The sequence below is a fragment of the Saccoglossus kowalevskii genome, chromosome 3 (genome assembly GCF_978046115.1).
Source record: "Saccoglossus kowalevskii chromosome 3, keSacKowa6.1, whole genome shotgun sequence".
Classification (NCBI taxonomy): Eukaryota; Metazoa; Hemichordata; class Enteropneusta; family Harrimaniidae; genus Saccoglossus; species Saccoglossus kowalevskii.
The window spans coordinates 34,368,137-34,391,376 of NC_140643.1; the positions used below are offsets into that span (position 1 = coordinate 34,368,137).

A 23,240-nucleotide genomic window follows, 5' to 3' on the forward strand; every position below is an offset into this window, starting at 1 on the left:
GCGGCCTTCACACACGTGCATTTATATGTCATAGATTGGGTATGCAATAGCATGTGTTGAGATATAATGAGTACAGCTTATATGATTGCCGTAGTAGTACATCTATACGACATCCCAACTGTTGTCCGGGGTGACCTATAACGTATTGTTTATGTTTCTAACTTTCAGTAGGTAATATCTGTAATATTTTCTATTCATTTTATTTTCAATTTTGAAAGCAGACATTTTTGACAATTTTGAAAATGACGTTGATTAACTAAGCTGTAACACGATATTACACGATATACACCTTAAATTAAACTTGCATCTTTCCAGTCAGTAATACAGATATCTTCACTGTCATTTCAAAGGACAAAATATATTAAGATGCAAGACAAATGTTCATAGAATGTCCTTGAAATGATACCAATCGATTAGATTTTAGAAACGATCTATATAAGTTCCCACAGAATGTATGTTTTATGGATAACTAAAACAATATATTACATTTTGGAAGAGATGTGGATCCGTTCACCACAGAAAAAAAATATGAAATAAATTCTTCACCATTGTCAGATAGGGTAATTGTACATATGTTTCCCCCCTGCACTAGTGAACATTTCTTAGAGAATGTGTAGAAGCCTCGGTTTAAATTTACTCCAAAATTAGTTACCCTGTTGTCAATGCATCTCCGGAAATAATAATGAAAATATTTCTAATCGCAAGAGGGGAAGAAGTCGGTAAAAGCACTTCGTTTATTTAGGCAAAGGAGACATAACACTTCAATTGGTCTACAACATAGAATTACAAAACGGATATGAAGCGCGATACTGTTTCAATGGATGTATTTCTTCACTATGTTCTAGATTGAAAAAAAAATAATATGTGGTTATTCGATTGTTTAGTTGTTTCATTGACAATAGATTGGTTGTGTCCGTTCATTTCCTGCAGATCAGGACATTAAAAGCAAGTTAATCAGTTTTCTTTTAAATTTCTCCGGATGATGGCCTGTATTGCGGTTATTTAACGTTGAATTGTTTTTCCGGAAGTAGTAGAAGTTTTTCGCTTGATTTTTTATTTTCCTGATTCTAAATTGGTTCACGGGATGTGAAGTACACAACCGCTTATCAGCAGACATTTGTGAAGGTGCAGCACTATTGTAACTAACCTGTCTGTCTGTTTTAACAGTCAACTTCCCGTCCCAATAAAACAAATGAAACGAAAAATTTAAACAAACAATCGGAAATTTTGTAGCGCTTTTGAAATTGGCGTTTCTCCAACGCGTTGAAATTGGCGTTTGCCGAGCGAATATGTAGATGTTTATTTGCAACATTTTTGTACACCGGTTAAAACCCGGGAAAAAAGTTTAAAATATGCGATCCACCCCCGTATTAATATGTAATATATTCCGCTATCAAGTACGCTCATGTTAAGCTGTAGCGGCTCAATATGTCACACGTATAGACTTTCATTTCATTCAAGTAACGATAAACTAACAGTTTGTGCGTATTTCTGTGTATATAAACTGAGAGTAATCAGTGGAATGGAAATTCAAATTCACACAGTAAGAATTTGCACGGAAAAACAAGTTCCAGCGAGAGGAAAAGAGAAAGCAGTCCAACTAATACTGAAAATAATATCGTTGGTATTTATTATGCGCAGCGACAAGTAAATCAGTTTTAAACAGCTCTAGATGTTATGTTACAGCAGTACATATGTGCTAGTGGTACATGACATTTTTTATTTTTATTTCTGTCCTAATATTATTTGTATTGCCCAAGCAAGTATCAGAGTAAATCCCTATTACCACCATGCTAGCACGTTAGAATGTGTATCATGATTGAATTAGATTATCTGGTTATCTGATTTCCGAAGCAGAATACAAATATACAAGTATCAGAAACAGCAGTGATTCTAAAAACTAAACCCGTTCGACATAATAATTTACATGAACTAAATTTTTCGAGGGGCTGCCAGACTTCATTGTTTGTTTTGAATGTGTTTGCCGAACAATTTACGAACTACTGCCAGGTTTATTTTATCGATACGATTCAAAATTCTATGGAAAATTATGTTTGAAACACAAAAAACCATAGACGCTTTAAAACATACAAGTAATTTAAAATTTCGCAGTGTTAAAAATGTGACTGACGGCACTAGTATTAAAAGTACACCATTAATTGGGGCAGGGAGTTACTGTTTGATGTATCGATTATTCAGCTAAAGCAAACAGTTACGGGTTAGACGTCTATCTTAATTTTCAATTCAGAAATTTCTCAACTAAAACTTATTCACAGCTGCATTCAATATTCATGGTTGGAGTAGAACAACTTAGTATACTGCAGTGTAGAAAAACTCTTTGTAAAGTTTAGTTTTCAATCTTGTTTTGAGTCATACAGCTGTGAGAATATATCAACACTATGGCTCTTCAACACCCGCATTTTACAGCAAAGTAAGTCTAAACGTTAACCACTACATTAAATCTTTGGTTTGAGACCGTAAACAGAATACGTTAATTCTTAGGGCGATCCACTAGTGTTGAAAACATAACATTTTAAATGTTCTACACCGTGTCTTAGTGAATACAACATGAGCATGCGCATAAATAACAGCAATAACAGCGTAACCACCAACCGAACACATTCTGGGTAATGGTGACGTCATTGGACAGGCAACTATTAGCGCATGCGTCATGACAAAAAGATAAGAAAAGACAAAAAATAAAGAAACAAAGAATTTTGAAAAGGCACAAAATTCTAGAGAGATCTAGAGTTCTTTGGAACTAATTAATATAATTATGAACGGAAGTATCCCAACGTATTTGTTAACTTGTACGCGATCATGCATGTTATTAAATGTGGTAACTAAGCACCCCACATGGCCCTGTATAGGTTAACAAGACGTAACACGACGTCGGTTTATTTGAAACGCCTAGACATATGCCAGTCTATTAATGTATTATATAAACACAACGCACAGATATTTATTTCTTACTTACACCATTGATATATCTAGTAAACAGAAGCAGAATCGATCGTTTTGATATTGCCTTGACTGCAATCAATATTCACTTAATGCTGCCTTAAGCCAATTATTAGCTATATTGTTGGTTAGAATCTCACTAATTGCTTCGTCAAAATCACGTACGTGGTCCGGTCGAAATTGCCAAAGAGCGATGGAATGGTAATTACACGCCTGCTAGAGCGTTGAATTCTTTAATAGGAATTTTTCCCTGTATTTGCATACTAAAATTCATAAGTGCTAATTCTTTTGTGAGCGTTTTTTTTGTCTCGTTTGCCCTATTGGCCAACTCTTAGGGATCTTATATCCTGAAATATTTCATTTAAAAAGAGTTTCATTTCAAGTTTTGATTACACGTCAGGTAGATATCAAAAAAAGTGAATATAAAATTTGACCCATATGACATATACGATTCAAGAACATTTTCTCGATGTAGTGTGAATCTTAGAACCATTAATTGACCGAACATTTTACTCTTCAAGATTTCGAGGCGCTATAAACATCCAAGAGTTTTCCAAATAGACCGGGACGCATATGATATGACAATAACACGTTGTTCCACGTAGCTTACTGTGAGGTTACTACCTCCCTCCATATCTCCCGTCTCACCCAAACGGCCAATACAAAATATACTTTGACTATGAAAACTAACCAACACAGCAGGTGATATTTTGTTTCTTCTTAAATATACTTAATATAATTAATATGCGATGGGAAAATTATAAAACGTTGAAGCCTGGTATACTATTTTGGTGATGTCAATGCGTGGCAGTGTCTAATGTTGTCAAAAAAATGTAACCGATGGGTAAACATTTTGAGCAAATGCAGTGTGATCTGAAATAAGCACTACGTTTGTATTATTAAGTAATAGAAATATATGGTCTTTCGGGGATGGCTTCTACATGCCTCGTAAATATCATAGTACTTAATACAGTAAGGTTTATTGCAGTCAGGAAGTACAGCGCCGGAGAGAGAAATATAATACTAAGAAAACAAATAAGAAAATATGATATATATGGGCTCACCTTACGAAATAATAAATGGATTCTAAGACTTTGGAATCGCATGCTAAAAATAACATTTTGTAAAAGTGACTGCGTTATGTTCTTGCGATTGCCCACAACGTTCGCATAGCTTGCTATTATATAGATAATTTCGTATAAGTCCGCTAGGCATCCGTACAACGCCTACTCCATAACAACACAGATATTTTCGATTTTCCAAATTATTCTTAAAAGGTTTCAAGTCGAAACGCCTATGGCATCGAAGCACAAAATATATGCAAAGGAACAACACGCATATGTGTAACCGCCCACATTATCTAACAACATTACAAGTGCATTTATTTCAAGAAATCCAATATTGTAATTCAAATAAAGTTAACATGCTACGCTTAGTCTCTTCCATGTAGTAACTCACTTGAATGTAATGAACATGTCCGTACGTGTGCTAGTCTGCTTATTTCAGATATAAGTGCATGGCATTAGGTTCTATAGTGATGAGTGAGTCATACCTACTTTACATTGCAATGATTCCCCCTTTTCATGTCCATTTCTGGACTATATGCTAATGTCATGTTGGTCCAAAGTCATTGAGATTGCCATACTCCTACTATCTGATAAGTCGCCATGCACGACCTGCCATATTCTTGATTGTCCATGCAACTGCGCGAACGCTCACACCACATGATTGTATTACAGTGGCGAGTCTGAGCGCAATTATACTAATTTACGTTTTCCCACGCTGGTAGAACAGTGTTATACGTGATAAATTATAATCACCACTCACTTAAAAACGATTCAAATGCACAACTGTAATAAAAGATAATTACACAGCTTGTGGAAATGTTTAAATGTCATAAAGAATATGAGCCACACATCATTGCGTATCAGTATTCGTATACCCACGCTATCCATGAAATCACTGGATAGCCTCAAGCATATCCTCAAGCATATACAGATACATTAAATTGATTGAAATGATCGTGGACTTGCTGGGATTATTACAGTGTATTGTGTTCTTCGGTGTGCACATACCAGGTAACTGTAATGGCATTTTTATTGCAATTTGTTCAATTGAAATGCGTTCAACTCGAATATGAACATCAATGTTAATTATAAAATGTGAGTGCTTTTTGTGCAGATTTTATTGATATTGGTTCCAATGAATCGCAGTGTTTTGAAGACTCGTCAATCATGACTAATGACCGATATATAAGCAATGCCAGTGTTATCGATTGCACCTAAAAGTCACAGTCACGGACACTATAAATAAAGTGTACTAAATCGATGATTTATTAATACCCTTGTGTTCTCAAACAATGAATGTTGACACGACACGTGTGCGCGGACATTATCTACCGAGTTGTGGTGTGGCCATCACATCATACATGAATGTCTCAGAATGGATCTCGTCGTTGAATGACCAAATTGACAATGCTCGTAAAATCAACAGCAGTTGACAGATGATTTCGATGTGCGGTATGTGCTAATGACATATTAATCATTTGATTCATTTTAACCAAAGGCAATATATATATAATGATTGTATTCACTTTATAGTAAATAAAACAACACAAATGTAATCCAACCTCCATTTACACAAGTGGAGTTGACCACATTATGGAGCACATTTTCCGGGCACAGATTTGCAAGAAACACAGATAGTTTCTCCTTTATTTTTTCCGTTCAACAAAACAGAATACTCGCACTAAAACACACGTTACTCCAATGTTAATTTGTTTACATGTTAAAATAAACTTTATTTTTATTATTTTATTATAAGAGTACATGGGAGACATTAACTATTTACACAAATCATATATGTATATATAATTAATATATAATTTTATTCATCTCACGGATGATCGTGAGAGCGACCACGATCACGGCGTTATATAATTGTCCTTGGCACAATTACGGTATTCATTACAGACAACAAAATCAGATTTACTTGAAAGTACGCAAAGGTGGGTACATCATTATATATTCAGACTTTGGACTGGACTATTATTAAATTATTATACACGCAGCAGATAATCTATCATATAACAGGAGTACTCTGCAGACAATACTTTGTAGTGTCACGTCGCCACGTTTAGTTCAATAATCATATGTGCTCTCATTTACGGGCGCTAATATTGTTACCTATGGCTTAAGCATTATAGTAGACATCTACATCATCATTAACCATCCACAGTGAATGCTCACTTGGCGTAAAATTGGAACACAGGTGATCTAATCAATACTCGGTGCTATTTCGTCGTTACTCGGAATAAATTTATGATACACCATTGTATATAAATCACCAGCTTCGTACGGCAACTATTTATATATTAGACTCCACGCCAGGGATTAAAGCAAAGGCCACATCATTTAGCAGTGTTCTGGGAAAGATAACCAAAGTTGACATTGACAATTTGAGCAATTCAAGCTCGCGTATTTTGCCGTGGTTGTTCATGACCGCTAAAATTGTTTCAATATCAACGCGATGTCGATGATTATGTGAACAAAATATGAATATCATCCCCCGGAGAGTGAATCCCAGAGCAGTAAAAACGTGACTAATATAGCTCGTTTCGGGCAGGCAAATCAGAAAGAATCGCTAGTACTTGTCACCGCAAGCAAAAATGCAGATGATGTATTGAAGACACCGACAGATAAGGTGGATATCACGTAGCGCTCGGTCACAGAAATACAGAAATTTCTAGTACTATAGTGCGATACAAGAAAAACTATGAGCTTCATATCCCATGTAATTAAATTGCACGAGACTATATACCAAATAGGTCCCATGCGTGGTCATATTGTATTTGCATCAGAAATGACTTGAGCAAGTTCATTGATGAAATGAGATCACCATGGTTTCCACTGTGTGTTTCAATGGTATTATATTTAAATTGATGCATGCGTTATAGTTTATGACCAGCGCATTTTTGTCGCAATTGCCTTGTCAATGCAATCATCGTATCCGACATCTGCGCCCTCTTTTTCAATCTCGAAATTTTCTCCCGCTTCGCAATGGAGTTTCCTTTGCGCGTCGTATCCTACTATCGTGGTTGTTTCGAACCTGTCTGTAATCAAGCGAAGTTTGGCGAGTGCGCGAAATAGAGCGGCGGTCTGAAGATGTACGTGCGAGGTTCTCAACGGGCGAGCAAGTGATTGTTGTGAAGAAAGCATTCCTGTATTTCGTACTAGTAGCGTTGTAAATGATGGGGTTTACGGCCGAGTTGAACATAAGTACAACAATAGTCACTTCGTTTAAACAACTCAGCACACCGAAAATAGACATAGTATTGTCGAGTAAGTCATAAAACGCCGCTAATTGAAACATAATTCGGGGGAAAATACACGTGAAATAAACAGCAGCAGTTACAATACACAGCCGCATCACTTGGCTACGGTCTCTAATGTTTGTTGGAGAATAGGTAATGTCATATGTGGACATTTTCAGACGCCTAGCGGCAATGGTGTAAAGTACTAAAACTACAACCATAGATATTAAAAATAATACCGCCTCAACTAAAGTGTACGTATAGTTCATTATGAGTTTAGCAATTCCCGGGTCATCAGTATAGCATTCGAGTAGTCCAGAGAGCCCGATTGTAGCACCAAATAACCACGATGCAAAAACCAGAAAGACTACTCTTGAGGGCTTTTTCAAACCTCTTGACTGCCTGGTGAATGGCTTACATATAGCAAGATATCGCTCAATACTGATAAACATCACGGACAGAATCGATGTCGAATACGCCGGGGTTGTGCTTCCCCATCGAACACAAGCGAGAATCTTCTTATTATCCGTGTCGAACATCCACATTAGCTCACGGTACCAATCTGGTCGACATAACGTGTGAGCTAGGAGGTAGAGTAAATCCGATACCGCTAAGCTAATTAGAAAGTAGTTAGTAGCATTTCTCATGTATGGGATTCGGCATACAACGATAATAAAGGCTACGTTACCGAAGATTCCAACCGTTCCAATAACTGAGGCGGCAAGGTCTAACGTCCAGTCGTTGACGCTACATACATATGACGAATTCGCAATATCTTCGGTTACGTTGCTTGTATGACATGAGGTGTCTAAATTGTCCGTTCCACTGCAGTCGGTAGACATAGTTGTTGGTAGACGTTCCTAGTATAAAGACCAACGACGAGTGCAATCGACAACAGCTATCCCACTATACACTTAACAGCCGGAAATTATAATCATCGAAATTGGGTTAGCCAACTTGATGGAAAAGGGGAAAAGCGACGCTGTCGTCTGCACATGCGCGTACGTAGAATTAACCGAGTGTGAATTGTGGATATGTCTTGTGGAAAATTAACTGTTAGATGAGATAACACTCGTGCTCCGTTTCCCTGACGTTTCGTGACGAGATATCGCCATTATTTATTTCTCCATTCAATTAGCTGTGCTCACAGCTGATAAGCTATGGCAAGACTATATTTTAGAACGGACATGAATATGCTCCTGTCTGATATAGTCATCTTCTCATTTACATAAATTGGGATGATGATGATATCCGAAGCCGTAAATTGTGAAATAATTTGTTTTTCCGAACTATTTATTTGTTAAGAGTGAGCTATCGCGGATGAATACTAACCTGCAGTAAAAGATTGAGGTAAACAGACATTGTTCGCCCACACGTTATTTACATCAACATCGCATAGGAACACCCTAGCAACCCTGGTTGGCGATGACGTATGAGTATTACTGTTCCAATCGAGTGTAACAATGAATGGTACTATCCGCCGGCATGAATTATTACTAACTCCCGCTACAGTATCTGCACCACCGAGCACACCTACCCAACATCATGATAAATGCATTTCAAAAATGCGTTTTCAAAGACGAGTTGCAGCTTAGAAAAGATAGATCTATCAGCTTAAAAACAACTGCGCACTGTATATAATATCTCACAACGTCTCAACATGTAGCTAAATGGACCTATGTGTTCGGTAGGAAATGAAAACATTTTAATTGATAAAAGGTACGATAAAACACGTACCAATACTTAGTTCATGCGTTTTCTTTAATATACTCCAACCATTTATAGTGTGTCAATAACGTCTTTTATGTCAGGTGCATGTTCTTTATTTAATTATTAACATTATAATGAATTCAAAAGTTTATTTCATTAATACTGATTTTTCAGACAACCAATAAAAACAATGTGTACGCAAACACTATGTGTTTCATACACGTATAAACTGAATCCACAGCTTTTGTGTCATTTGCGCCAGCACAGTCAGTCATTCAGTCCAATTTACTGCATTGTGTAGTAAAATAAGTACGCAAAGTAATATACAACTCACTACACTACATGGTAGATTAAGTGCGAGAAAGATACAGGGATCACAAAACATAGATCTGATACGTCGAAGAATTCACATCACGTATTTTGAAAATCATTATAACTTCCTGTTCGCCCATTAATCAGCACAACTGAGAAAATAAGTTTTACAACACATTGACATTTTGTATTTCCCAGAAGCCTGTGACGTCAAATATGACGTTCATCGTGTCTCTTTTATCTCAATAATGGTTTTTCTAACAGTAAGGTGTGCACTCTTAGGTCACGTGATTGATGATGTCAAGCCTACACAAAACCAAGTTCTCGACAAGGTCACCATTCCATTACGAACTCGGTAAGATTGTCTATCATTAGACAACAAAACTCAGTTAACCCTTCTGTGATGATGTTTCACTCCGTGTCAAATCACTTTATGCATCAATTTAAATCTACATCCATCGATGACGGCAACCTTTAAAATAATCTTGTTGTGAAAATATGCCACAGTAGCAGGTCACCTGTGTGACCTCATACCCACAGTAAAAAGGCAAACTCTTCCAAATAAAATTAATTGCCATATCAATCTCTGAGTCATTACATTCACACCAATTGTTTCACGCGTGCTACTCCAGTTGCCAAACGCTGATTCAGACCCAAACCCCCAATTATGGTCCGACTGAGGATATTTTGGTCGTTTGTGTACATCTACCACTGATTAAGATTGATAATTCAAGATCAAAAAATCAAGATGTATTATGCTCCTTTCGTGATTCTTATTGCTATTGTTATTTTTTGTCCGTCGGCTGTTTACCAAATCGTGTTTATATAGACTGTGATTGAATATAAAGTCAAAATTATGATCGCTACTAGTGACAATGCTATCTCATATACCAACAGCAACACCATACGTAGGGTCTGCATATAGTCCGCTTCCCTCTGTTGACACTGTTTATTTCACTGTTCGGTTCTCTATATCCCAGAGATGGATGGGCCGATCCACATTCAAACACCATATAGTTCATACATCACAAACAAATGCATAAAGCGGTACTATTTAGTGTCTTGTTGTGCATTATGTTAACTTTATCAACAGCTCATCCACGACGAAGACTTAAATCCTCGTCCTACCAAGGTGGGTCTATTATGGTGCGTCTGACTGACTTTAGGGTTAAACCCATGTTTTTCGCAGTTGAAGCAGCTCGAATTTATGCCAAAGAAGCCACTGTATTTATTGCATGCATCTAATATTATTAATATATCCACAGTGAATGCACCCGAAAAGCAACTGGATGTAATTGTGATGTGGAAACCAATATGCGGGGGCGGGGTAACAATTGTGTGGATCATAATGTTACACAAAAACACAATCAACAATACTACAACATTTCTCTCCATTAACTCATTTTGAATTTCTATTATCTATTTGTCTTGGTAATATATTATTATATACATATTTTATAGTATAAGGTTATCACGGGAATATCAAGAGTATTTAACGTAGCAGTACGGCGATCGTATCCACTTACGGTAAATTATATTGCTGACAGTATTATATAATAATTCCAATACACTGATTATTGTTTAGTATGCTTGCGGCAATCTGGCGAGCCTATTGCTTTTGTTAAGATTAGTTATTATTATACCTCGTTTTCTGTCAATTGTATATACTTATGCATGTGACGTAATGCATATCCTAATTACCAGCTGGTTGAATAATTAATTTGGCCATATTATACATTAAATAAGTAAGTGGAGAATACGATAGTCAGAACGATCTTCTTCTCTAGAACTACAAAGCGTAACCTGAAATAGTGTATTTGTGTGCTTTTGACAGAGTAGATCCTAATTACTTAAAGGATATGCAATTCGCTTATTAGTTTTTTTATATTTAGCTGCCATTTGACCTAATAGGGTGAATGGTCAAATGTTGAAATCCTTAGAAACAGTGTGACGTATCTGACCATTATTGGATAATCTATGTACGTAGGTAAAATATTGTCACATTTCACAATATATTTCTGGCAAAATACACAAATTAAAGGTGAGCAGCATCATATCAGTTCACCATGACTGTGTATATAAATGAATGTAATGAATTCCTCAATTGAAGATTGTTTTTTTTCTAAGTGTCCCCCGACATGCAAATGCATGTCCGATGTCATGATACCATGTTTCAGATAATACTTGCACATGCTCATCCCATCAGCTTGAATAAACTATCAGGTCATCTATATAGCTTCCAACCCCCTCCATACCTGACAATAATTTTCTGACTCCCCGCACCAGAGTAGCTCCCGAATTCTTCATTCCAAATGGCATCCTTAAAAATTCATAAGCTCCATCGGGAGTAACAAGTGCTGTCTTTGGTATATCTTCTTCAGCTACTGGTATCTGCCAATAACCCTTACTTAAATCAATTTTTGACAGGAACTTACTATTATGTAGCCTCTGAAATATATCCCCTGTTGTTACCATTGGCTCAGGGTCGGTTACAGTGACCTTATTTAATTTCCTATAATCTACACATATGCGATTCAATCCATCCTGCTTCTTTACAATCACCACCGGTGAGGCATAGGGTGATGTGGACTTCCTGGATACTCCCATTTTTAACATATCTTCAATATCTTGCCTAAGGTTCTCCCTTATTGCATATGGTAGTGAGTATGGCTTAGATCGTATTGGTGTATCATTTGTCAGGCCAATCTTATGACTGATTATCTTGGTCCTTCCTGGCAAGTCAGTAAACACCTTATCATAAGTATTGACTAAACCCACCAGTTATTTTCTCTGGTGTTCTGTCAGGTCTGTACTAATTTGAATATCTTTATATGACTCCTTGGGTTTACAAGTTCCTAACTCTAGAAGATCATCTTCGTCTACAGCATTCTCTTCATCTGACTCAATGCACCCCGCTGTAGCTGCGCGCACAGCATTCATCAGGTCTATGGCCATATTTGGTGAGTAACTTGCCTCACTTCCATCTGGTTGAGGTGACATCTCCCGCTCAACATACAACTTTAACATATTTACATGATACGTCTTCACTTTGTCACCTACCCTCACTCGATAATCGTTTTCGCCTATTACCTGCTCCACCACATAAGGACCCTTCCAGTGCATCAATAGCTTGTTGTTGTCAGTTGGCAGCAAAATTAACACCTTATCTCCTTCCTTAAGCACTCGTTTCTTCGTTTTACGATCATAGTAACACTTGTATTGGTTCTGTGCCTTCTGTAATTCCTCTCGAGCAATCTCTAAAGTCTGTTCTAACTGATCTCTCAACTCAAACACATACTGGTAACTATTAACTATCTCATGAGTATCGCTCTCTTCGGTCCATAACTCTTTAAGGATCTTCATTGGGCCTCTAACTGTTCGACCATATAACAGCTCAAATGGGGAAAAACCAGTTGACTCCTGTGGTACCTCTCTATATGCGAAGAGTAAAGCACTAATATACTGATGTCATTGCCTTGGTTGTTCATGTCACAACCGCTTTAACATCTTCTTTAACGTACCATTAAACTTTTCCACCAGTCCATTACAGATGGGGTGATAGGGCGTAGACGTCAGTCTCTTAATGCTGAGCAATCTTGATACTTCTTGCATGCATTCTGACACAAACTGAGTCCCCATGTCACTTAGTACTTCTTCTGGAATCCCCAATCGGCTATAAAAGTCAATCAACGCCTCGACTACAGTCTCCGTATCTATATTTTTAAGTGGAACGGCTTCTGGATACCGTGTAGCATAGTCCACCATAGTTAAGATGTATCGATGGCCCCCGTCACTGGCTGGTGTAATTGGTCCAACCAAATCTATAGCCACACGCTTGAATGGCATATCAATTAAAGGCATCTTACCTAATGGGGCCTTCACAACTGATCCCTTTGAAACAGTCTTCTGGCACACATCACACGACCTACAAAAACTGGTAACATCGTTACGCCTCACCTGGTCCTTTGTGGATAACTGTCGACCATGTGCCACTAGGTACTGCTTTGCTATTACTGCCAACTCATCTAATACTTTGGGTGCTCTTTCTTTAAGATAAACTGCAAAATCTTTTGTACAGGCACCAATAAACTGCTCTTTCACCATCAAGTCGGTAACACCATCATATGTTGCTGCAGTACCTGACAACTCAACCCATTTAGCAAAATAATACTTAAGCCGCACAATTAACTGGTCAGGACTCTCGGAACTTTCAGGTTTAATTTCACGGAATCGCTTCCTGTACCCATCCTCGTATCCTCGTATCTTGTCAACAGCGCCACCTTCACAGGATCAAAGTCAACTGTATCAGTGTCGGGCATCCTGGAATATACTTCCAGTGCTCTACCAGTCAACAGCACACTCAATTTTGTGGCCCATCCATCTCTATGCCAACTCGCATTCGTTGCAAACCTCTCAAACCGCAATAAATAACTATCAAGTTCGTCCTTACCATCAACAAATGCAGGCAACTTTGGTGACTGTGCATTACTGACCACATTTCGTTGACCACCAAAATCAGCCTGTTGAAACCCCGGCATTGCTGCTTGCAGCTCTAATTTCCTCAACTCAAATTTTCTTCTTTTTTCTTCCGCTTCCAATTGTAACTTTTCCCTTCTTTCCTCAATCTCCCTTTCCTTTTCTCGCTGTTCTGCTTCCGCTTCCAGCCGTAACCTTTCCTTTCTTTCCTCAATCTCCATTTTCCTTATCTCTGCTTCTCTTTCCTTTTCCCACTGTTCTGCTTCCATTTGCAATTTCTCTCTTTCGCCTGCTTCCGCTTCCAGCCGTAACTTTTCCTTTCTTTCCTCAATCTCCCTTTCTTTTTCTCGCTGTTTTGCTTCCGCTTCCAGACGTAACTTTTCCTTTCTTTCCTCAATCTTCATTTTCCTCACCTCTACTTCTATTTCCTTTTCCATTTTTGCCTTTCTCTCTTCCCTTGCCGCTTGTCTGTCAGCCCGCTGAGAACTCAATTGCTCCAAAATAAATTTCCTTTTGTCTTCTCCAGTCATTCCCAGTTCATCCGCCCATTCCATCAACTCTTGTTTCGACATATCTTTTATCTCGCTGGCCATGTTGTCTTCTATATGTCTTCACTGTTCCCGGACGAGCCCCCAGATGTCACACGCAACGTAATATTACCGTAATTGGTATAGTACAGTTGTGATGGTTCAAATACCAAAATGGCAACAGTAACAAAAAGACGTCCCTGGCGGCGATGATAAAATACGAACACGGAGCCAACAAATGAGGTTTCAACTGGTACTGGTATTATTATACTCTGCAAACATCAAGTACAATAACGCGGTAAAACTCCACTACTCCAATAACTAGATACTTAAACTCCAATACAATTCAATGAGATCTCCGATCTGATCTCAGTGCTGAACAACTCCCCTATATATACCCACACTGTCTATAAATAGACCATTACATCAGCATACATAATGAGTCTGGAACTTACTACAAATTTCTAGAATGTTCCATTACCTTCTATTGCCTTCTACAGTGTCCTATTACCTATTCAACCAACTTCTAAAAATTCCACCCAGACACAGTACGGTTCTAGAACATTCTCAGTCACACGGAAGTGGTAAACAAGTCGTATGCGACACTATGCATGGTCCACCTTTCATCCAGCATATGCAACTGGAAATGCAAAATCATCATAATATTGTGAGAACACCGTTCCAAGATCAGAGGCATCTGCCTAACCAGCCAACCCTATAAATAATGCAACATTTGTTATTAACAGGCCTAGGGTTACAGAGCAATCCTCAGTGTGTAAACTTTTCACAAAACTGGTCTCACCCTACCATATAGTCGTGAAATTCAAGCTGGGTGAAATCAACATAGCATTTTGATGGTTTAGCCGTTACGCCAGCCCCCCAGAGGTGGTTCAGTACATCCTTGAATCTCAATTGACTTCCCTTTGTTTGTGCTGTTAAACTTACTCTACTATTCAAAGTCCGAATAGCTAACAATATTGGGAAAGTCCCATAAGTGGCCAAAGATATTTGTCAGATCCCTTTAGTTAAATGAAGTTTGGTCAAGTAATTACGTATACCATCAGCCAATTGTGCAAACAATTCCGTTGGGTCAGACATTACAAATTTAAATCACCTTATTGAGCTTCCTGTACAAAATGAATAACTTATAAGCCTAATAAGCACTATATGTATGCAGTAAGATAAACCAAACCATTTGATGATTCCCAGTTTCCCCATATCATGTACCTCCTTTATCACAACATCACGTGTTGTAAAAAGTGTGCTGCATGGTCAGTTGTATATCATGACATCCAAGGTGTGGCTTGCCTGGTGTGTCAGTTTGGCAGTATTTGTTGTATTTCCTTTATCTGAGTCTAAATATACATCTTTTTCTCCTACTAATTCTATCAAGTCACTCTATCCCATGAGTGTGTCTAGTGGCATAGTGAAGTGTTAGTATATATGGATGCATTGTCGTCGTCAGGACATTTTCTTAGTTTGTACATCCTCAGCAGATTGACATTGACACAGTTTATCTTTTTCTATATTTCACTCGATTCTTTACTTAACACTGACTTAACACAGTAGGGCTTTTGTCATTGCATCCACAGTTTATTGTGGGTCATAGGAAACAACGACAGTACCGCCACGGTGAAAGAATTTGTATGCATGCCTTATCAAAATGAACCTGGTACTTGACTTGCTCAGTTGTATCTCGCATTGTTATTCTAACAGTTCTAATGAGGAGAATCCCAAGTGGGCTGTATGACGCTTCCTATCTATGGACAACTCGTTTGTTTGAGCATGGACGTACAGCTGCCATGTTTTTTTGAGAATGATACGGTATTGTGAGTCTGACATCCTCCTGCATAACATTAACAACAAACTGATGACCGTGGTCAGAATGAACTTGTTCGTGTATACGAAGTATGGGACTATGATCTTATAACTAGTAACCATAGACCTTGCTACTACCTTGGTCGGGTGTTTTTGAGAGGCATGGCAGGCATGTACTGGCATCCACTTGGATTAACCTCACCAAGTCCAATACAACTCGCTCGGGTGGACTATTAATGAAGGGCATGACATTAAGAAAAACTTACCAACTCAAATTTTGCCTAAAGTTCGCTCTATGATATCACATGACAAGCAGTGTTGTTTTTTTGTAATTTTTCATCGCCAGCCAATATAATTGAAAACATATTTTATATTATGTTTCTGTACGCCTATGCAGAAAAAATACCTCTCCTAAATCAAGGGCATACATAAATAACCGTTTCAAGCCTGGGTTCTTTTGTTGTAATTCACACATGTCAAGGTTCAAGTTGAACACAAGATCATAAGTCTGGAATTCTGGTACAACTTCAAATACTGTCTCAACACTATGTATATCCTCGAGTATTTCCAACCCCCCTCACCCCACTAGGCTGAATATTGGCACCATGATCTTGAACAACAATCTTTCCGTTGACATGTGATCATCTGTGGCATATACATGGAAGGTACTCTTTACTCACTGCAGGCGGTATTTAGGACTTCTGTGTCGGGTTAATTAAAATTGGGTTCGGCTGCATATTTACCAAAACCTTGGATTCAGTAGCATGACTTATTCCAGGAGCTACCAATTTCACAGATTAGCTCGAGAATTGACACTGGCGTCCCCTGAAAAACATTTCAAGATTACACATGCTATAATACTGTTCACGAAATCTGTCAGCGCTATTTTCCACATTATGCATAACACCCGCTATGTTAATACATTAATTATAATCAAATAGTGCTCGAGTCAAACCATTAACCGATTGTATTCTTGAATATTGTGGCATACAATTTGATAAGATATCCATCCTCTAGTGTGAGTGTAGAAATGATTGGTATATGTCATCACTGTTCTTATGTCAACACTGTGTGAAGTTGGTCGCCCATTGAATTTGGCGTAACCAGCGACAAGAGTTCATGAATTTCAATGTCAAACCTTGGCAACCATGGCACCAGGATTCCTTCTCAGTTTGACTTGTCAGCAACAACGTAGTAACACGCTGTTTGTCATGACGTCAAACAGTTTATTGTGTCAATTATTAATTTGCATCGATAAGTTCATATACTAATCCAGTGAAAGTGAAATCCAGGGGCAAAGTCCGGGGCACGTAGCGCGGCCCACTTTCAGATATTTGTACCTGTCGTTTTAAATGCGTTCAACTATTGACTATAGATCCTTCGAGGAATGTCTGGTAATACTAAGATAATAATACATAATTAATCTTCTTGTTTACAACATGTGATTCACTATGATAAATAAATAAATACATAATTACATCTCTCGTTTACAATACATAATTCCTTTCTTATAATTACTATCCAGACACCTCGTGATAATGACACATTGATTCTCATTGACTCTCATTACCACCAAGTAAATGTATCACATCTGAAATGTTCGAAATGGTGACATATTGACTTTCATAGTATCCAATAAGGGATATCACATCTGAAATGTTCGAAATGATGACATATTGACCCTCATTGTATCCAAGAAAGGATATCACATCTGAAATGTTCGAAATGATGACATATTGACCCTCATTGTATCCAAGAAAGGATATCACATCTGAAATGTTCGAAATGATGATATATTGACCTTCATTGTATTCAATAAGGGATATCACATCTGAAATGTTCGAAATGATGATATATTGACCCTCATTGTATCCAAGAAGGGATATCACATCTGAAATGTTCGAAATGATGATATATTGACCCTCATTATGTCCTAGAAATTATATCACATCTGAAATGTTCGAAATGATGATATATTGATTCTCATTGTATCCAAGAAAAGATATCGTATCTGAAATGTTCGAAATGATGATATTTTGACCCTCATTGCATTCAAGAGAGGATATCATATCTGAAATTTTCGAAATGATGATATATTGACCCTCATTGTATCCAAGAAAGGATATCGCATCTGAAATGTTCGAAATTATGACATATTGACTCTCATTGTATCCAAGAGAGGATATCATATCTGAAATGTTCGAAAGGATGACATATTAACCCTCATTGTATCTAAGAAGGGATATCACATCTGAAATGTTCGAAATGATGATATATTGGCCCTCATTGTTTCCAATAATCTTACTTAACCGGTCAATTTAACTACACTCTTTTCTAATGGAACTGAATGTCAAGAGGCCAAGAAAAGCCCGAACAATTAATCACATGACCAATATTGGCATCTATTAAATTTTACATACTCAAATAGATAACATGATATTCGAACACAATATCCACACGCCACTTGTCCATCTCGAAGAAAACGCTTTCCGTTCACTCAACCCCACGCGAGTTGATGTTGAGAAAAGTAATCGCTAATTGTTTTAATGGTATCTATGCTTATGTTAATTCCGTGCATCGTATAAAGTATCGAACTTAGTTGATAAGATACAATACATGCCATATAACATATAATTTAGATTACAACAATCACGTAATATCACGTCGTCTTTACGAGTGATCTTGTTAAAACGGCGTGATATCACGGGGAATGTAGTAATCTCCTCATCATCATTCTTAGTCATTTCAAGGACATATACAGATGATTTCACAGCAGAATTTGTTATCTTTGAAAAACTAGATGACACCGTCGCCTGTGTCGCCTATGACACCCTCAGACGGGTGTAATAAATTACTTATACGCAGACCTTTAATACGTGTACTGTAAGCGCACTTTAAACGACGTCAGTGACGGTCGCTCTTTTAAGGTCGAAGTTTGTGGAACACTTCCTAGTTGTGGGAAACGATGATAGTGTATGCGTTCGAACGAAAAATGCAATGCTGTTGATCATGACTGTCTACGACACTCTGAAGAGAGTGTTAAATTAGATTTAAATAAAATAACAGTGACAGTTTGAATATGCCTGTGCGATTAATTATTCGCTTTAGACCGTCGTTAGTTTTACCTTACTGAAGACATGTCTAAATGGAAGGGGATTCTAAGTTATAACATTTCATTTCAAATATGCCAGCAGCGGCAGTTTGTGCTGTTCAATTTCAAACCCCCGCAAACGGTCGTTTTCTGCTTCATTACTCGCGCTCAGTCGAACGTGCCAGGTACTCTCAATTTATAAAGTTGTTGTAGAAGTGTTCAAGAACATTTCTAGTAGCAATATTGAAACACACCATGATCCAGTTTTAACAGTTTTGACGGGCAGTCGAATAAGACTTCAAATTTTGCTGTGTGATCAAGTGGACTGCAAGTTACATGTGATAAATATATGGATCTAGTCTCAACCAATCATAAAACTCAAGATTTATAAATCTCGTTCATAAATTTATTTAACCAGAAAGTCAAAACCTGACCGTGTAATAGTTTGGTAGCGGAATAATCGCTCTTTAGCTGGTATACTATTTTCGTCGAAATGGAGGCTGCTCGACGACCCTACTACACCTTTTGAGATTACATCTTTGCAAATACTTAGTACTAAAAGCTTAGTACGTTCGGTCCCTGGGGCTGTGCGTGTGATTACTGAATTCACCAATGTTGTGCCGTGGTTTCATCTTTGTCATTAACGACCGACAGATAGAAGAGTAGTAAAAAATGTGTTTTCTTGTGTAATCAGTGATTAATCTTTCTATTTATATATCTTAAAAGTCTAGCATGAACAAAATGTAATCCGTTTTAATACAAATTTAATCGTTTCAGTATCTATTATCTCTGTTGAGATAGAGAATGAAATGAAACCGCGATCACAAATCAATTCCGTAAGACGTAGATACGATTCTCCATCATTTTGCATTCAGTCTGATCGTCGGACTGTCAGTGGACTAAATAATGCCCTAACAATGTGTACAAATTAGTCTACAGTGTGAACTTATTATTAACAAAATTATTGCAATATTAATAACTAAGAATAGTGACAATGGCCAAACACTGCAATATTTTACTAACACTAAACATTCTCTGTTTCTTTACAGAAATATTATGCTATGTGAAACGTGCTTTATGCTTCAATCACATATGGTTATCGATCGCTTGCTACATATTTAAATTCATTTTTTTTATATTAAAGTTTATTTATATATAAGTTGTTAACCTTGAATTTTGCATGGGAATATGTAATTTTGATTTATTCAATCATGAATATGACATGTGAACTGTGATGAATAAAATGTTAAAACAAGACAGGCAGACATGAGACCTGTGGAATGGTATAGTGTCAATATACAATATACTAATATAGGTTAAAATTAGCACACTATTTATTCAACCTTCGGTTCACATAATTAAACCCCAAACATACAACCCAGGTATGATCAGATGTTTCTGAGAAAACGTTCATACCTACATCTTGGTGTCCCGCATAATATATATTAGGCAATTATTATTTAATTTTTCGCTGAATATTTTATTCATAGAAGGCGAATTTCTTACATAGATGAAAATATCCTCCATCTTGAATATCAAATCTGAAATTGAATTTGCGCTGTGTTGTCTTGTCTTATGTTTTCTTGTGTTGTATGTATACATTAATTTGTATAATATAATATAATATAATATAATATAATATAATATAATATAATATAATATAATATAATATAATATAATATAATATAATATAATATAATATAATATAATATAATATAATATAATATAATATAATATAATATAATATAATATAATATAATATAATATAATATAATATAATATAATATGCCAATGTTAGTCTTTCCGCTGGTGCAAGTCATTATGGCACATGAATTGGAATTCCTCACAGTTATTGCTCAGAAGACTAGAACTAGAAGACAAACAAACCACAAATAAATTGTTAATGAGTTTATTAATGAATTTCTTTTGTGAAGAAATTAGGTATTAGTAAAAGTTCTTCGAAGTATATTCGAGAAAGATGATTAGGTTCTGGGAGAAATTTAGATCTTCAAGGTAAGATCACGATTGCAGACAATTTAGAGAGATATTATTATAATGTTATGGGATCTAGTTGTCCTTGATAGATTTTGCATAAATGGAAATATATGCTCTAGAAAAAGGTGATGGGTTAGTCATTATCCATAAGACTATGGTGATATTGGTGTAGATGAAAGGTTGACTAGTTTTACTATGCTTGTGATGCAATGAGACTGTAATCGTTTATTTTAGAAAGGTTGCAAACACATTATAACGTTATAATGGGATGCACATCTGTGACAGATGTTAATGCTTTGCGTCACACTGAAAGGTCACAAATACTAAAACTAAAATGTGAACGTTTATTTCGGCGATTAGCTGACGATTTATTTTTAACATTGAAGATTATTTTGCGACAGTAGAGTAAACTTAACCTAGGAAAGGCTGGATAAAAACAATTTTCATTCAATGACATTTTAATAATATTACAGTGACTGCAGAATGCCAATGGTTATTTGCTTGTGTTTTGGATTTGCCAAACATTTTGTTTCGGCGCATGAATACTTCGCCGAATTTGAGAATTTGAGTAAGTAACAACTCCACGAAACAGGATTGACCACCAAAGACCACCTCCTCCTCAAACCACTATATAATTAGTTTTCGTGCAATTATTTTTTCTTTCAGAAGTACGAAAACTGCCTTGTTTCTGATTAAAAGCTTAGCTTTGTACGCAGACATAAAATAGCTATGTGAATATATCATTACGATAGAATCAGAATCTCAGGGTCTTGTGTAGCCATTAACCTTATATTCACACGTATATTGCCTGTCTCTGAACGATTCTGTTAAAAATATACAGTTACAATTGGGTTTCAATTTTATTAGTGACACAGTGTTACACAAGATAATTGCACTTATAATGATCTATAAAAAAAAAGAAGGAACACTGTTTAACTGATTTTCAATAATACTGAATTTTCCATGTCGTATTATATTCAAAAAAGAACATACATGCATGCTATTCAAATGTACACATTTAATGATATATGTATGTATGTGTGCAGGAAGTAATGAACGTTTTGTCGGGTAATAAGCAGACTAATGGCAGACGAAGATTGCCTGCCAAACTGTTTTAAAATTCAGCAGCACACTGCAGCGCATCATTCGTAGCTTCACACAGTCAGATAGCAATATCTCTTCAAATTTCATGAATACATTTGTCTCTAATAGCTTTATAATTTCGTTCTCGCACTGTAGTAAAATGTCAATGGATTAGGATAGAATATAACGCCTTAACAAAAAAGACGAGCAAGAAGTAAAATCTCCGATCACGTAATGTATTGATAACGTGTTGTTTTCTGACAAACGAGCAGACATAAACGTTTACTACTTTGCAAATCTCTTGCACGATACTATGTCTGTGAAGAAAGCAGTTTCAATTATCAGTTGGATGCTTCCGCTGTTGCATAACTTGACGAAAATGAAATGTTTTATTACCCCCAAATCAATCGCAAAATGACTTTACCGACCCCGTGTATAATAAACACGAGGTCTTCAAAAGGTTTATTAATTCAATAGCTATCACTCATAACACTCTGCTCCTCATTTATGGTGACCCTTCCTATCTTCACAAGAAATATTAACAATATTATTACTTCGATGTATATCACTCACGACTTTCCGGTCCCCATATGTAGTAAACAATCATATAAGTAACATTAACAGTTGTACTTATGGCTTACTGATCTCGTGTAATGTTGACCCTGTATGTTGTAAGAAGATATATGAAGTATTGTCTCCAGCAGTGATTGAATCACGCGTATAATTCACTAGAAGGTTTACTATTCTCCTGGGAGACGGTGAGGTTACACATCTGCATAGACGGATTAAATGGGTTTACATCGGGAAAACAGAACCCTGTTTCAAACACACATTATGTCCGGCATTTCAAACGTAAAACAAGCAGATTGTTTCGACATACACCGCTCGTGCGCAAATCAGATTGAGTGTTGAATTATCTATTTTAAGTGAGTGACAGTTTCGGACGTTTAGAAGG

General features: G+C 36.8%; 1 protein-coding gene across 1 annotated transcript; it reads right to left on the reverse strand.

Moving 5' to 3' along the window:
* Positions 1-6,990: 6,990 nt before the first annotated feature.
* On the reverse strand, positions 6,991-8,115 carry LOC102804599 (neuromedin-U receptor 2-like). The gene has a single exon (XM_006820739.2). The coding sequence runs from the start codon at positions 8,113-8,115 to the stop codon at positions 6,991-6,993; it is 1,125 nt and encodes a 374-aa protein (XP_006820802.2).
* Positions 8,116-23,240: the final 15,125 nt, after the last annotated feature.

Bases quoted from the DNA above. Each gene is read 5' to 3' on its own strand.
- LOC102804599 (XM_006820739.2), bottom strand. From the start codon at position 8,115: ATGTCTACCGACTGCAGTGGAACGGACAATTTAGACACCTCATGTCAT.